This window comes from Tachysurus fulvidraco, chromosome 9 (assembly GCF_022655615.1).
Source record: "Tachysurus fulvidraco isolate hzauxx_2018 chromosome 9, HZAU_PFXX_2.0, whole genome shotgun sequence".
Lineage (NCBI taxonomy): Eukaryota > Metazoa > Chordata > Actinopteri > Siluriformes > Bagridae > Tachysurus > Tachysurus fulvidraco.
Window position 1 is genome coordinate 5200892 of NC_062526.1, and position 17831 is coordinate 5218722.

Genomic DNA, 17831 nt, shown 5'->3' on the forward strand with positions numbered 1-17831 from the left:
TCTCTCACTCTCTCTCTCTCTCTCTCTCTCTCTCTCTCTCTCTCTCTCCTCTCGCTCACTTTTCCCACATTATAAAATTGTCTTCCTGAAAATGTTTATGTGAAGCACTATCGCCATCTGCTGGACACGTCGTGCTCTGCAACTAAATCACAACATTCTAGTCATACGATTTGTTTTCTTTCATCTCACTTGCTTTCTTTTGTATTCATCTGATGATATACCAGCCTCGTAGGATCATAAAACAATTCAGTAAAAGTTACTGCAAACATTAAATAAAACATTAATTATGAACCATATCAATTAGGTTATATATAATTACAAAATATATTTTTAGATCATTGTTAAAAAATATATATAAATGTAAACAAACGAATAAAATGTATTTTTCATTATTAACAACAATATATTTTAATTCAATAAAATGTTCTCTTTTATCTCATTTTTTAAAAAATAGATAGACGTTTGTACATTAGACATCTAAAAAAATATTCTTTTTAGTGAAATTTTATGCACAAAGATAGTGAAATATTTCTAGGTTTGTATTGAATGAATGAGTGACAGAGTTACAGATAAGTACAGAGTTGAACAATGAAATCCTCAGAGAGCAAAACTCTACAAACATGTTTAATCCTTACTATTCAAACAAGAGCAGGCTTTTAATTCCTTAACCCAAGCATGTCAGCAAACACACTCTCTTGAGAGTTGAGAGTCTTTATTGTTCGAATAACCAGTTTTCCTGAATTAGCTTAACTATTTAACAACTGCATTCTTACTGTTTGCTCTGTCAGTCACACACACACACACACACACACACACACACACACACACACACACACACACACACGGAAATGTCACAGGCAGAGTTTCCTGCTTTCCAGAGATGTGTGGGCGGGAGAAACAGGTAGGTGAGACAACATAAATGACCTGCTCTGTAACTCTTCCCCACTCTGGATCTCCTTCTTCAAGCGAAGAGTTTCTCAACCTTCCTTTTCTCTGTCCTCGCTGTTATCTTCTGGTGAGAAACTTATTTACAAATGAATAGGATAGGGTTTTTGTTGTTGTTATTGTTGTTTCTTTTTCCCACACAACTTGTATGTCGAGGCACGTTTGTGAACAGATTGTGTTAGATAACATTAGTACATAAATGAAGTCAGGTCTAGAGAAACAATCACTTCCTGTTATTCTTTCTTCATCTACTCAAGCCAAATTGATTTTGGAATTTTATTTCGAGTACAGGATGTATATTGGAGCATAATATCTTTCTGAGCAGAGATCCTTTCTTTCAGACACAGTCATGCTGTACACTGAGCTGATCCAGTTATGGGATGAGGCTGTGCGTGCCGTGGACAACCGAGACTGGGACGGTGCCCTCGCCAAGCTCATACAGATCTCTGAGCCCACGTCTCGTACCCTGTTTGTCAATGCGTCTGTCCATCTCGCTTTGGGCCAGCTGGAGGAAGCGATTAAAGTGAGACTCATAAAAACACACATGAAGACAAGAAGGAAACTGTTCTTTTGTAGTGTGACTGTATTGTAACTGATTAACTGTCACTGATGTTTCAGGCTCTGGATCAGGTGATTGCCAAAGATGAGAGGCTTGCTGTTGGCTTTTTTCAAAGAGCTGCAGTGCACATGATGGCAGGAAGGTAAGAATAGCATAAAAAACCGGCATGAATGGTTACTTACATGACATGTGAAGAGTGAGATTTTGGCCATGATGAGCTTGCACATGTTCCTGCTGTTTGAAGCTTTATTTTATCTTATCATAAAGTATAAATGTAGCATATTCAGCATTATCACTTTTTACCCTGTTATTAATCTCTTTCTGTCTCTGTCTCTGTCTCTCTCTCTCTCTCTCTCTCTCTCTCTCTCTCTCTCTCTCTCTCTCTCTCTCTCACACACACACACACACACACACACACACACACACACACACACACACACACACACACACACACACACACACAGACTGGAGGAGGCCCTAGGAGACTGTATTTGGGCACAGAAGCACATGAGAGCCAATGCTGTCATTGACTACAAACAGCTGGGACTGCGTTATAGACTCTACAGCTGGCAGGTTATAACTCCTGTAGTTTTGTATTTATTGTAAATTTGACTTTTATTTTATTCTGGGGCAATGATAGTTCAGTGGGAGCAATCAGTCAATCCCAAGGTATATATTGAGGCAGATGTATATGACTCGTGTGGGATGTCTGTGTCCTCATGGGGTTATTTGCCGAACAGCTCGAGTACGGTTTCATAGCCTGAAGCATTGCCGTGAACTACGAATGTTTTGAGTCTGATGTTTTTGACATCAAAGCTTTAAACATTCCCAGTTCTTTAACATTTACAGTCTTTTCTGGAGTTTGTTGGGAAATTTAATCAAACATTTCTGTGTTCATCATTATCTTGTTAAAAGGTCCATTTCTAGGCAAGGCTGAACCTCCTGTTTGAGGTAAACAGGTTTGGGGTTAAATTATGGTGGTACTTAGTAGAATTTATTGCACCGTATATCTATATATACAGTAAACAAACAGGAAACAAAGGATAGTTGTCGAACAGCCACATTTTTTATTGTAGGTTTGAGGAAATCTTTTTTTTCTGTATGAAATCCTCCTTTCTTGATTGCTCACAGTTAGGACTTTATTAGCCAACAAGTACTGAATACTATTTTGTCTTAACACAACCATACAGTTCTAATTGTATTTCCAATAGTGCAACAGTTTGTATGTGCTCAGGAAAAGTTTCTATCATGTCTTATAGTTGATTTTTGTGATTTTTGCTTTAGCTCTTTGGTTTTCCCAAAGGTGAGCGGAAACCCCCCACGACCTAGGCAATTGTTCAAAAGATTTCCCAAACATTTGGTGTATTTAAAAAATATATTTTTTTCAAAGATGTCAATACATCTAAAAGCACAACTTTAAGATTAATTCAGACTTGATATCTTTTAAAAGTGCCCCATATTTTTGGACATTGCAAGAAAAATGTGCCATATTATTCTTTCCAGGAAAAGCCTCATCCTATACAGTATGTATTGGGGTGCCAATATTTTTTCACAGTGGATTTGGACCACCGAAAACAACTTGTTGAGAAAAAAAATGTGTAATGTAAAAAAGAGATGATGCAAATACAGGCAAAACATGATGGATCAGATATCACTGGAATATAATGAATGAATGAATGAACCCTAACCCTAGGTCACGTTTTATTTCACATATTGTCCTGTAATTTTTAAAGGGTTTCAAACATTTCAAAAGAGCATTGTTATCCTCTTATACTCAAGATTTCACACTTTTACATCAAATTTCTTGTGTTAGTCATTAATGGTAATTTTCAGGAACCGTGTTAATAATTCTTGAGCTAACTGTAAGTGACTCGTTTAATAGATCTGTCTTTTTTTATCATTGCTCTAAATGTGTGAGGAATTTGCTCAAGGTCAAGGTTTGACTTGTCAGCAAAGTTCTCCTCTTTCGTATGCAATGTTGGATCCAGTGCAGGAGAAGATTAGACATATCAGACATTCCTCATTCTTTGCTGAGCCCAAACAGTTGGAATGACTTCAGAGAGGAAAAATATCCTCATGTGTTTATCTTTCATTAGAACTGGATTCTTTTGTTCATTATCAGGACAGCAGTGCTGATACTGTGGATTTGTGGTGTATATCCTTCTTCCTGGTTTGTGAAGGAATGGAATTTTTGTACACACAAATCTGCCTGGTGGAAATAACGCTGATGATGTCATCTTTACACACAGATTGTGTTTACAGGAGACGTGACAAGCTGCACCTTGTACTATTACAGAGAGATAATTATACAGCAGTGCTCAAGCGTCTGTATTTGTGTGTGTCTGTGTGTGTGTGTGTGTGTGTGTGTGTGTGTGTGTGTGTGTGTGTGTGTGTGTGTGTGTGTGTGTGTGTGTGTGTTTTCTGACAGGTTCTCTATAATGCAGCAGCCGTACACTGTAGACAAAACCAGTGGAATAAAGCTACAGAGATCCTGCAAGCTGCTTTACAGGAAGGAGGAGGAAAAGGAGGTCAAGTTGATTCAGCCATGCAGAAAGTAGCAGTAAGTACGTGTTACATTACACAACGTTGTAGGGTTTAAAAGTCTGTAAGACCCAAAAATCACCTGCTCTACTCTGTTGTGTGTGTTAGATGAGGGAGCTGATTGCGCCTCTTCTGGTCCCAGAGGGAGTGGTTTTCCGCCCCAGGAAGCAGTATGTAGAGGAACTTAAGCCCAGAGATTTCCTGGGCAAAGCCGAGGTACATTTCCTTAATTCTAAGTTTGTTCAATTTAAGTTTCTTTGAGAGATCTTAATTAGCCAGTAATTGTACATTTGGTGTTATCTTCTTCTAGGTCATCATTTCTAATATTCCAAATGATGACTTTGGTGGTTTTGAACCTCTCAGGCTGCAGGTACAGTTTGATGAATTATATGTCTGCAGTTTAATGAACATTGGGTTTATTTTAGGTTTTAGGTTTTGTTCCGGTGTTAAGAGGAGCTTGGTGGCAGTGCGGAGATCTAGGAGATCTAAACTTATAACCTTTTGATTAGTAATGCTGAGCTAGAACATCATCTGCCTTTTCTTCTGTTGCTGCTATTACAGATCAGAAGTGTTCATGACACCAAACATTCCTGACAAATTAATCCTTTTTACTAGTACACTGGTGTTCCCTGCTGTTGGTTAAATATTTAAAGCCCAGAGTAACTGTTTTTATATCAGTCATTAATCACAACTGTGGAAAGTGACATTAAAAAGACAATCGATGCTGAACATGGGCACAACAAACCAGGCACACATTTATTTTTGGCCTCTGGAAAAAAGAGATAAACAAAATTTGATTTGAGGGGATAAAAACAAGCCTGTTTGTGTTGTTACTGTGCAGTTTTAACCTTTAAAGAATCTTTAGATTTCACATAAAATTTCACTGACTGTGTGTGGCTTTAAATAACATGATTATTAACAATGCATTGCACCCAAGAGTCCTTTTACTGCTCCATTCTAGCTTAGAATAGACACTAGAATAGCTTCTAGTGTTTATAATATTTTTTTCTGATGCTAATAAATTACCTAGAAAAGGCAGTGATTAGAGTCACACTGATGTATATGTCTTTGCATACTAATACTGTCCTGTTACTATTAATTCTTTCCAGAAACCTGGATATTATGAGCCACAGGTTGAAGAAGGCCAGTAAGTATGCTCATCAAAATGAGAATCTGAACTACTTTTTCTGATCTCAAACATGCACCGACCTATTGGGTTTATATCCATTTCGACTGGTCTCAAAATACTATGACAATAAACATGGGCATTTTTATTTGCTTTTTTACAGTAACACATGCAGCAATAAATATCTGGTAACAAAATATCCATTAACACGTAACACATATCCGTTAACACACATAACATATTCACTAATACATGTAACGCATATCTGGTAACATATACATTTATACATGTAACGCATATCTGGTAACATATCCATTAATACATGTAACGCATATCTGGTAACACATATCAAGTAAACATGTTTGGTAACACGTAATGCATATCTGGTAATACATGTAACACATATCTGGCAACACATATATTGTAATACATGTAACACATATCTGGTAATACATGTAACACATATATTGTAATACATGTAACACATATCTGGTAACACATATATGGTAACACACATAACACATATCTGGTAATACATGTAACACATATCTGGTAACACATATCTGGTAATACATGTAACACATATCTGGTAATACATGTAACACATATCTGGTAATACATGTAACACATATCTGGTAATACACGTAACACATATCTGGTAACACATATCTGGTAACACACATAACACATATCTGGTAGCACATGTAACACATATCCAGTAACTCACCCAATAACACATGCGTTAACACATATCTGCTAACATGTATCTGATACATGTCTCGTTAACACATGTAACACATGTGAAACATATCCGGTGATACATGTAACACATATCCAGTAACACATGTCCAGTAACACATGTAACATGTCCGATAACACGTAATGCATATCTGGTAACACATGTAATGCATATCCAGTAACACATATCCGGTAACACAAGTAACACATATCTGGTAACACATATATGGTAACACATGTAACACATATACCATCTGGCTCATGTCTAACACATATCACGTCCTATAACACATGTATCATATCCGGTAACACATGTAATGCATATCCGATAATGCATGTAACATATTTCGGGTAACAATGTAATGCATGTCCGTTAACACGTTACGCATATCCGGTAACACATGTAACGCATATCCGATAATGCATGTAATATATGTCGGGTAACAATGTAACGCATGTCCGGTAACACATGTAACGCATGTCCGGTAACACATGTAACGCATATCCGATAATGCATGTAAAATCTGTCGGGTAACAATGTAACGCATATCCGGTAACACATGTAACGCATATCCGGTAACACATGTAACGCATATCCGGTAACACATGTAACGCATATCCAATAATGCATGTAACATCTGTCGGGTAACAATGTAACGCATGTCCGGTAACACATGTAACGCATATCCGGTAACACATGTAACGCATATCCGGTAACACATGTAACGCATATCCAATAATGCATGTAACATCTGTCGGGTAACAATGTAACGCATGTCCGGTAACACATGTAACGCATATCCGGTAACACATGTAACGCATATCCGGTAACACATGTAACGCATATCCAATAATGCATGTAACATCTGTCGGGTAACAATGTAACGCATGTCCGGTAACACATGTAACGCATGTCCGGTAACACATGTAATGCATATCCGGTAACACGTACTGCATATCCGGTAACACATGTACTGCATATCCGATAGTACATGTAACGCATGCCCGGTAACACATGTACTGCATATCCGGTAACACATGTACTGCATATCCGATAGTACATGTAACGCATGCCCGGTAACACATATCCAGTAACACATGTAACACATATCCGGTAACGCATGTAACGCATATCCGATAACACATATCCAGTAACACGTAACTCACATCCGGTAATACATATCCAGTAACAGATATTTCTCCATACAGGGACTCACGCTACATGTATGTGAAGAAGGCATATTTTGGGCGTAATGCAACTGAGCTCACTGTGCCGGCCGGCGCTTACGTGTACGTGTTCAGTGAAGAGGACAAGGACGGATTTGTCACAGTCATATTTGACGGCCAGGTGAGAGATTTTTTATGGATTTATTTTTTACTACATTCCAGTGAATTGTGAATCTCTCTATGACTCACTGATGCGTTTTATGCCTCTCTTTGTGTCTGACTGTCTCGTGTTTCAGAGAGGCTTGCTGCCAAACTTCCTTCTCGAAACAGTGAAGAAAAAGACAAAAGATAAGAAAAAGATGGAGGTAAGAACACACTTCATCCCAGTCCAGCAACACAAATGACACTTTTATTCATGCTCTGTTATTTCATCCAAAAGTAATTTTTTTTTTATCCTGCATTTTTTTTTTTGCTTAGAAATTCAACTTTTTTACCCAGACATTTTAGTATTAGATTACGGTTTAACTTCATAGTTTTTAATTCCAAGCTTTGAACAAAGGTTGCTTTATCCGAAGTTGAGTTTCTCTAAATTGAAGAGAAGAATCATTGTGTCCTCAGGAATGAAAGGTGAAACAGAGAGGGTTTCATAGCCATGTGGAGCATAAATCTATTTTCTGTGCCTTTTATAGAGCAAAGCTAGTGGGATTCCTCACCCGCCCAGCATGAAACCCCCCACACGCCCACAGGTTACCGGCCCTCCTATTCCAGGTACAATCAAAGTTTATCAGCAGCTTTTCCCAAACAAGTCAATGAGGAAACAATGGCAGGTATAACAGTCACACATATACACATGCTTTATACCGTGTACATGCATTGTGTATACGTTACTTTCCTTATCAGCTGCTGTAATGATCTCATAACATACTGGTATTTGGTTAGTAGCCTTGAGGAAGTGCTATAAGTTTGTACATGTGAGAAATCAGTGTTACGTGAAATTCCTTAATGACCTGTTACTTAACCTGTCTATTATAATAGTATACAAGATATGCTGAATATTTATAACCAGTTTGCCTCTGATTTACCCCTGGATGTAGAATTGCCATCTTTGTACACCAGCAGCACACAAACCGCATCTTCTACAGATGACAGCAGTACAGCCCTGAGCCCTAATGTCCAGGTAAGACTGTGATTAAGCTAAAAGAACAAGAATGTTAGATCTTTTACAGGGTTTCCGAAAAGTCAGTAACTAATATAAGAAAACCAACATATATATGTAATTCTGGGTTCATTTTTTACATCAAGTTTTTATGTTTATGAATCTATTTGACTTGTCATTACAGTTGCATAAGTTAATTCAAATAACAATAACTCAAATCCTATAAATAATGTACGCCTGGTTCTAATGTACAGTATTCTATCTATGAGAAAACTATGGGACTGAAAATAAGGATATAAATAAATATAAAATAAATATTCTGTAAGTATTCTGTCTATGAGAACATGTTTAATGTATACATTTAAATAACAGTTATTTATGGTCCATGGAATAAATTTTACAGTTAAAATTGGCCCTTATTATGAAAATTGGAAGAACCATTGATTTAGAGATAGGATAGAGAGCCAGGGATATTTATTCACATTATAACTAAAAATGGTTTCCTCAGAGGAAATCTGTTCTTATTTCAACCTGTAACACTACAATGGCATGTCTAGTGTTGCAATCAAAATCTGGGATTCACCGTTTCTTTACATAGAATCTGCAATGTTCATAAATGCCATTTGTCTGTCATGTCATGTTTGTTAAGGGGGAGAGGAAATGAGTTTGAGGCACGCAGTGGTGTATTTTGGATAGCACTTTGACCTCATTCAGTCAGAGCAGAAACCCAGGGGAGGGGATGGATGGCAGATAAAAATATGAACTAGTCTATTTGAGACCAGAGCCACAGGGTGGCTGCATTATACTGCTTAATATTGTCTGATCATCCAGTCAACTGTATCTGAATATCCACTGAGGCAAAAAAATTGTACATTGAAAGTGCAGTTAGGTTTACATTACGTTTCTAGATACTGCTAAATACATAAATCTATAGATACCATTGATAAAGTGTCTGAATTAGAATATTACTAATGAATCTGGCCATCGTCTTCATTCTAGGCTTCTGTTTAGAATTAGATATTTTTTTTCTGACCCACAAATTTGTTCTGTCCCTTGTCATATAACAGGGTATCGATTTCGCACCTTTTCTCCTTGAAGTAAAATGACAAAGCCTATATAAATCTTGATGATGGTTCTCAGCAGCACTGCAATTTATCTCTCAAGCGCCAAACGCTCTAAAAGTGACATACTGCTCCTTTAAAATCTAAAAATTTTATCGATTTCTTTATTAATCATGTCACATTTCTGGTGCTTCTAGCAGATGACGGGAGCCGACTCGGTCGTAGTTAAGGTGCACTATACTTACACCATTGCTCTGAGTGTGCCAATAGAGACACCATACAGAGAGCTGCAGGAAAGAATCGCTCAGAAACTAGGACAGCCTGCTGAACTCATTCGTCTGAGGTGATTGTGCCGACCTGCTTTTTTTCCACAGCTGTAGTTTGAAATCAAGGCCGCTCATGGCTGGGAGAAAAAAGAAAAAAAAAAAGGTTTTCAGTTTGTCCCCTGTATCTTCTCTTACAGATATAAGCAGCATGGCTCCACTGTCCTGACTCCTCTCGAGGAGGACGGAGGTGTGAGGAGCCTGGGTGAGGTAGCAGAAGCTGGTCGAGCCACTCTGTGGTGTCAGGTAGTCTATTACTCCATCACAAAGCTCACATCATCTGCTACGGGTTTTGGGACACACTGACTTTCCTTCCTTTCAGTCATGTTCAATTTCATTTTATTGATATAATGATTTTACCAATGGACGTATCACAAAGCAGTTTTCTATATATACAGAATTCAGGGAAATGATACAACTTAAATGGAATTGGGTCACTAAACCTCACTGAGATGATTTGAGGAAGAAGCCTTAAGAGGAACCTAACTGAAAATCGAACCCATCCTCAAATGGATGACACCAGAGAGTGTGATTATAAAACAAATAAACAAAAAATATACACAAATTATAAACTTTGTGTTTGTCCACTTACAGGCTGAAGATCCTCTGGCCAACAGGACAATTCTCTACCACATGGTGGCACTGTATGATTATACGGCACAGGGACCTGAAGACCTGGAGTTCAGTGAGGGGGACACCATTGACATCCTTAGTGAAGGTACACACACACACACACACACACACACACACACACACACACACACACACACACACACACACACACACACACACACACACACACACACACACACACACACACACACACACACACACACACCATTACTTTTCCTCTCATCCACAGTCACCTACTGTACAGTGTCTTGGGTCTAAAGCAGTTCTTCCTTTATTCCTTATTGCAGTGAATGAAGAATGGCTAGAAGGACACACAGCTGGAACTATTGGCATTTTTCCCAGATGTTTTGCCTACAGAGACTCTACAGAGAAAGTTATAGTCAGTGAAGCAACACCAGAAGTAAATGTTAAGTAAAAGTAGTGAGTGAATATAGATTAAGGTTGATTATGGGTGTGATTTTGTATTAAAAACATCAACAGACCTGCAGTAATGTATTGAACAAATTCTAATCATATTGATTATATGACATTTCACCTGCAGTTGCGAGGGTTTGCATGTTTATTGGTGTATGCTGTTTGGAAATTGACCTTCATTTATGATAGTATGAGCTATGTTACATGATCACTTACTGTATTTTGCTCCATTAATGTTACATCTTTCTGTCATTCGTAATTATCAGTAACGTATTGTACAGTTTTCATAGCTGGGGCATATGGATGAATGTAACTTCAAATAAACTGGATTGTCAGATGCTCAGGTTGTCTTTTGTGCTTCATGTCCAAGCAGAACACAACATTGACACTCCCATAGTGACAGCAGTAGGGTGTGTAGAGGTATGACTCATGACTGGCATCCCACAGGACCAAGAGAATACATAATAGAAAATCATATTCACTTTCATGTGACAGATCTGATGTCAAGCCAGGCCATTCACACTAACAAGCCTTCTTAATGAAGGCAGGACTAATCTGAATTCATTTTGGGAGAAGGTGGGATTAGTTAGAATTTCTTCGTGACCAGATGGGACTGGTTAGAATTTTGTCGTGAGAGCGTGGGACTGAATAGAATCTCTTCATGAGAAGGTAGGACTGGTTGGAATTTTGTCTGGAGAAGGTAGGACTGGTTAGAATTGTGTCCCGAGAAAGTGGGACTGTTTAGAATTTCATCATGTGGAGTTGGGACTGTTTAGAATTTTTGTCTGGAGAAGGAGGGACTGGTTAGAATTTTGTCACAAGAAGGAGGGACTGTTTAGAATTTTGTCACAAGAAGGAGGGACTGGTTAGAATTTTGTCACAAGAAGGAGGGACTGGTTAGAATTTTGTCACAAGAAGGAGGGACTGGTTAGAATTTTGTCACAAGAAGGAGGGACTGGTTAGAATTTTGTCACAAGAAGGAGGGACTGGTTAGAATTTTGTCACAAGAAGGAGGGACTGGTTAGAATTTTGTCATGAGAAGGTGGGACTGGTTAGAAAATTTCAGAAACCAGTGGGATTAGTCAGAATTCCCTCAGGGGCATGATTTAATAATTGTGCCTCATGCTCACATCTAATGTGAAACTCGTGGTAAAATAAATATCACGTTCATTATCACGAGGGCGTACTGTTTGCTTGGCAAAGCTAAATAAATAGTTTTCTTGTGTTTTACTTCAACTAAGTTTGGTAGAAAATATCATAAGCAAAACTAACAAGTGCAGTAAGAGGAGAAGTCGGTGAGAATTCCTGAAGGAGGGCAATTAGGAGTATCAAATAAAAATGTAAACATCAAAACAGACTTCAGCTCTAACAGTCAGAAGTATTATACGGCTAAAATTGTTAACTGACGTCTCAAGACACTTGGTGAACGGAGCAATGGTGCAAAATAGTAAAATAGTCACTAATTGTACATAGTGTTGTGCATAACATGTTGAATTTTCATTCTACACTTGAAAAAAGACAGATAGATAAAAAATGTAAATAAATTCAACTTATCTGGGCTTACTTTGGACACATAGACAGTCCTTATTTATGCCTTATTTATTAATACAGATTTTGACCAGCAGCTGATCTCTGCTTTAGAGACCATTACAGTGTGATGTCTTATTACTAATTAATCTTACTAATTAAAAAATAATATTATAAAAATAAATATTCCAGACATTTCTTCAGTACTTTCCATTTTCAGCTTTTTTAAATATAATCTATAGCTTCGTTTCATTTAAATAGATATATTTTTTCCTCACTCAGATTAAAGCCAAATCAGGGAACTACTTTTAGCTGTACCATAATGGAGTTTTCACGAGTTTGAATCTTCGTCAGTGAACTATGCATTATGCCAGTAAGTTGAACAGATCATTTTCCAAGATTTTAGTTTCCTGAAACAAGAAAATAAATGCACAACATGAAAACACTGGAAAAATAAACAAAAGTCTAAGATTTGCGAGTATGGGCAATTTTTTTGCTAATATTTCTATGACGTTCATCTCAAACATGTAACCTGATGTATATTTTTCAGTATTATTATCTAATTAATGTCACATAATTAATGAACATCTATAATCTTGAACGCAATGTTTAAATGTTCTACCACAAGCAAAACTTCTTGTTCTTGGTGTCAAACTTACAGTACCATGTTGTGCCTTTGGATCTCAGCTACACCAAAACTCAGTATACTTATCTACTTTTTTGTGAAAAGACTAAATAATTACAGAAAATCAACAGGAAAACATTGGAACCAAAAGTCAAAAAGAAAAGATTACAGAATTTCCATAACACTCAAAATTCAAGATATATGATATATTTTTAGTATTAGTATCTATTTACTGTCTTTGATTATTTGTACTTAATTATGAAGAAACCTGCATATAAATGTTTCTGTGTAAATATATGACAAATAAAATCTTGTTTTCTCTGGTAGTAGGTGTGCATACTTTTGCTCTGAACTTTAGCTCTGCAGGTCTCGTCTACACTGCAACCATCTCTCCATACACTTATCTTCATTTGCACTGCCATTACACTTCATCACTTATTACAGATTTCACTCATTACCCCTTTAATACTAAGGTGAAATGAGGCTGAAAGCATCTCACTGAGGTATCAGCAGTGTTGTATTTAATGGCGTGAAAGAAAGCCTGGTCCTGGCTTCAGTCCTGTACGACGTTTGGCTTTTGGACAGTGAGAGTGAGTGCAGCATAAGGTCCCTCTCTTTTTTTATTGTGCGGTAATCATAGGGTTGGCAGAGCTCACCGTGTTGCACTTTCCTCCCTTCTTTCCATAAAACACACTGTTGTTAATCAAACAGCAGCCTCTTCTAAGCTCCAGCTCTGTAAATCAATTACTTCCTGCCTTTCCCATCTTCAATTTTACATGCTTATATAGAAGTGACAATTTACTTCCAGAATCATATAAAAGAATTTACAGTAAGTACACTAAATACTCAGTCAGTGTGGCATTTACGATATTACTTTGTTCTGAAATGTAGTAAAATTTACCGTCGTGGTAGATTTGAGGAGAACAGCTACAGTACGAAGTTAAAAACACAAATCATTCGCTCCTAATTCTTCGTTCAGAATCTTCTATCTTTGTACTACGTACTGTGTAATATACAGTATGCACACTGTTCTGTGCTATTTTGTGTATTTATCCTGTATTGTCTGTTTGCGCTGTCTTTTGTCTCGCACTATTTGCACTAGGTTGCACACAATGCACTTAATTTGGAATGGACAACTTACTTTAAATCCTTAGAATTGTGTTGTTTTATGTAGCATCATGGTCCTGGAGAAACATTGTCTCATTTGTACTCTGTGCACTGTGTTAGTTAGAAAGACAGGGGTGTCTTTAGGGATAAAACCCAAACCCAAATGCTGGGATAACTAAAAAAGGGTTTATTAAGAAAAATAACAAACACAAGCAAAAACACTGGGGAAGACAAAGGAACAGAGATAACAAATCAAAAACACAAGCACAAACACCAGGACTCAGTAACAAACAGACACAATACAACCGGTATAAATATGGAGGATAATCACTGAGACACAAGGAACAAGCGTGCAGACGGGAAAGGATTAAGAATACAATACAATACAATGCAATACAATATAATACAATACATAAGTACACAAAACAAAAGCAAAAGCACTGGCAGAAAGTTCCCCTGGTGTTCAGACAGGGAACAGTCCAAGCCATCCATGACAGTATAGTTTAAAATGATGATAAAAGCTTCTTGACTTGACTTGACTTGACTTGACTTAAAGAGGACTGTGTATTTTGCTTGAAACCCGGCACCGACTCACGTGTATACAGTTTGTTGCTGGAAAAAAAATTATGCCGAGATGTTAGCATGCCTGACTTGCTACTGAGTAACCCTTTAATATGCAGCTAAGAGCTAACAAGACTTGAACAAATTCTAAATTTTTCTAGTTATTTTGGGCTTAATCCTGGTGAAAGTGGTATCTCAGTGGATAAGACGTGGTTCTACTTATCGGAAGTCTAAACGCTGTAATACTATAGAGCAAATCAATAGAACATTTAGATTTATCAGTAGCTTCTGTCCATAGCAGCATTTATTTAAACTCACTGGTCTCTCAGAAAAAGTCATTCAGTAGGATTTAAAATACACACAGAGTTGAGTATGTGGACTGTTTGTAAATGAACATTTGTCAAGCTCAGTGGTTCCGTTCAGTGGTGGCTCAAGCGGTTAAGGCCCTGGGTTGTTGATCGGAGGATCACGGCTCAAGCCCCAGCACTGCCAAGCTGCCACTGTTGGGCCTTTGAACAACACCTTTAACCCTCCCTGCTTCGGGGGTGAGTTATCATAGCTGCCCCTGTGCTCCGACCCCAACCTCCTCAGTCGGATTATGCGAAGAAAAGAATTCCACTGTGCTGAGATGTACATGTGGTGATAATAAACGCTTCCATAACCCCAGATTCATTCTGTCTCACAATTAAACCAGATGTGTTTCGACAAAGAATAAACAAACATTATAGTGTATTTACAATGCTTTACAATTTCATATGATCCAGACATAGGAACAAATAAAAAGAATATTTTGGATTCAAAATGAAAAAAAGACTGTGTTGTGTATTGTATGCAGTATGTGCTCTCTTTTCCTGTCCCTACCTTTCTCTTTCATTTATCTTACAAACTAAACTATTCCCCTCACACACTACTGCACTGATGTTTCATCTGTTCCTCCTCTGTATGAGTCCAATAGGAACAGACTGAGGTCCTGAACAAACACTGTGCTAAGGGGAAAGGAGGAGAATTTCTGGACTTTGAAGCCTAAAGTGTGAGAATGGATTGTAGAATGAGGTAAGGTGCAACACACACACACACACACACACACACACACACACACACACACACACACACACACACACACACACACACACACACACACACACACATTGCAGTCATGCATTTTACATATTCAAAATATCAGTGGATTGTCTTAAAGCTTTTATAGTTTTATACTTGAATTAAAATAAAATAAAATTGAATTGTGTATTGAAATCTGTATTGATTCAAACTTGTCTGGGATTTTTTGCCCTGGGATTTTATATGTGTAATTGTCTCAGTCTTTGGCTTTGGTCTTGCTAAAAATGCTCTGTTCTCCATTTTATTTTTATAAAACAATGTTTTTGGTGTTTTTTTTTTAGTTGTAACCCAGTGATAAGCCTAAATTTATTATCCAGAATGATTCTGAAGATTCTCGTTAATTCAGTGCTGGAATAAAGACTTAAAAATGATTGGTTTTGATGGTTGATTGGTTTTCAATCTCAATCTTGACAGTTTCAATTTCTTTTGGATTCAGTCTCGATTTGGCCTCGACCCACCTTAAGACTCTGTCATCACTCGATCTCAGGTTGTACAAGACCTGGAATACACAACGGTGGTCTTGAATACAGCCATACTAACATTTAAAAAGGAAGGAAAAACAATAAATACATAAAGGACATAAAGGATAAAATAGTCTCGGGATGGAGAAAATTCCAAAGTTTAGATATCAAAGGTGCATCAGGTGAGATTAGTCTTTAGTTTTGTTTTCAGGACTGGGTCTGTTTAGTTGCCAGCTGAAGATTCACATTCAATTTCATGGAGGAAAAAGTGGAAAGGATGTAGAAGTTTTTTATTCAACTTTTTTCCTTTTTTTAAGGAATAATATAAAATAACCCACTGTTGTGTCTTAAAGTACTAAATGTCCAGCGACCCATAGTGCATCATGTACAGTAAACTTAAGAGCAACAAAGAGACCAGCACTAGATTGATGTGTATGTACAGGACTGTGTCAAGGAAGGAGCTTTGTAGGACATTGCTAGTAGGTTAATTTTTAATAAGCAAGCGAGTCATGTATAAGCTCTGTATAAGGTAAGCTCTATAAACATGGAAGATTTAGCTGAGGAATTATACAATTTCAGATGAATATTTATCTATTAAAAGTAATATTTCAGCACAGAACAGCTCCATGTTTGAACCCCAGATCCCTGATTCGAGTTTGGGTTTCCTCCAGGTTCTCTCTTTAAGGGTCTACTGGGAGGGGTTTACTGTGATAACATCATTTCTCTGTATGTTGCTACTGGATGCTTGAATTTCCACCAAGATCAATAAAGTATCTATCTATCTATCTATCTATCTATCTATCTATCTATCTAGCTAGCTAGCTGAACGTTTGAAGGCCCAGTGACAACAAAAAGTTTTTTCTACAATATTCTGATTCATCGTGTCCAATCATACACAGTACAACATGTAGTAAAAAGCTTTTCATGACTCTCCATAATATAAAAATAGCCTATTAACTAAGGTGTAAAAAAAAAGGTAAATGAATAAAAATAAGACATGTGTACCACAATTATTCCTAATTCATTCCCAGTGTTCTCTAGATTCTAGGCTCCAATTTCATCATTCAACCCAGACCACAATAAAGCTGAGACAACATTAAAGGTGAGTGTCATAACATTTGTTCAAAATTAAAGAGGAAGGCTGGGAATTAGATTTTAATGATCGATGGTCACCCATGTTATTGTTTTCCAATGAGTAATTAACAAATTAGTGTTGATTTAAGAAAATGCAGTTTATTCATAGGTGTTAAAAATTCTGGAAATGATTGTACTCAGATAAAACTGAGTTCATTGGAAACTGAGACTGTGGCTAGATGTAACACGTTTCAAGGGTATCATGTAAATAATAACGAACCTTGTATGGATCCCTGAGGAACTCTAAATGACCAATGACAGCAAAATAATGCTTGCTTAATAGACACGTTTGAGATCTGTAAGTTTTCCACCATCAACACATGTTCAGGGCCTGATAACCAGCAGAGTTCATAAGAAGACATTTCTGGTTTGAAGACATTACACATCTGTGTAAAGGGAAATTGTATAGAAACGTTCTTGTTAGCAACTGGAGCTAGTGCCATTAACTACACATTATTTAGCATTAGGAATCGGTCGATGAGTCTATTGTAAGGCAGTGGAACAGACAATAAAACAAAAGAAAATATATTAATGAGATGAGTCTTGGAGGAAAATGGAAGCAGGATCGATCACTCCAGACAATACATTTGATTTAGAGTTAGAGATAAAGATGGCCTCAATCTAAAGGAAGAAG

General features: G+C 37.3%; 1 protein-coding gene across 3 annotated transcripts; it reads left to right on the forward strand.

Annotated features, from left to right (window-relative positions):
• The first annotated feature begins 438 nt into the window (after positions 1-438).
• Positions 439-11003, forward strand: noxa1 (NADPH oxidase activator 1). 3 transcript variants are annotated; one of them, XM_047819119.1, is made up of 16 exons: positions 439-901; positions 1287-1468; positions 1564-1646; positions 1969-2077; positions 3933-4064; positions 4154-4261; positions 4356-4415; positions 5155-5192; positions 7119-7257; positions 7373-7441; positions 7766-7844; positions 8171-8253; positions 9494-9636; positions 9757-9862; positions 10211-10334; positions 10537-11003. In XM_047819119.1, the coding sequence occupies exons 2-16, from the start codon at positions 1295-1297 to the stop codon at positions 10662-10664; spliced, it is 1575 nt and encodes a 524-aa protein (XP_047675075.1). In that variant the 5' UTR covers positions 439-901; positions 1287-1294; the 3' UTR covers positions 10665-11003. The 3 variants fall into 3 exon arrangements, with proteins under 3 accessions (XP_047675075.1, XP_027018504.1, XP_027018502.1); XM_027162703.2 differs by having other exon boundaries at positions 442-901; positions 9491-9636; XM_027162701.2 differs by having other exon boundaries at positions 889-1015; positions 9491-9636.
• The last annotated feature ends 6828 nt before the right edge of the window (positions 11004-17831 follow it).

What these genes read in the sequence shown, in the direction of transcription:
- noxa1 (XM_027162703.2), top strand. Translation starts at nt 1,295, where the DNA reads ATGCTGTACACTGAGCTGATCCAGTTATGGGATGAGGCTGTGCGTGCC. An exon ending in CAGTCATATTTGACGGCCAG is followed by an intron (nt 7,258 to 7,372) that starts GTGAGAGATTTT and finishes CTCGTGTTTCAG; the next exon opens with AGAGGCTTGCTGCCAAACTT. An exon ending in CCCTGAGCCCTAATGTCCAG is followed by an intron (nt 8,254 to 9,490) that starts GTAAGACTGTGA and finishes TGGTGCTTCTAG; the next exon opens with CAGATGACGGGAGCCGACTC.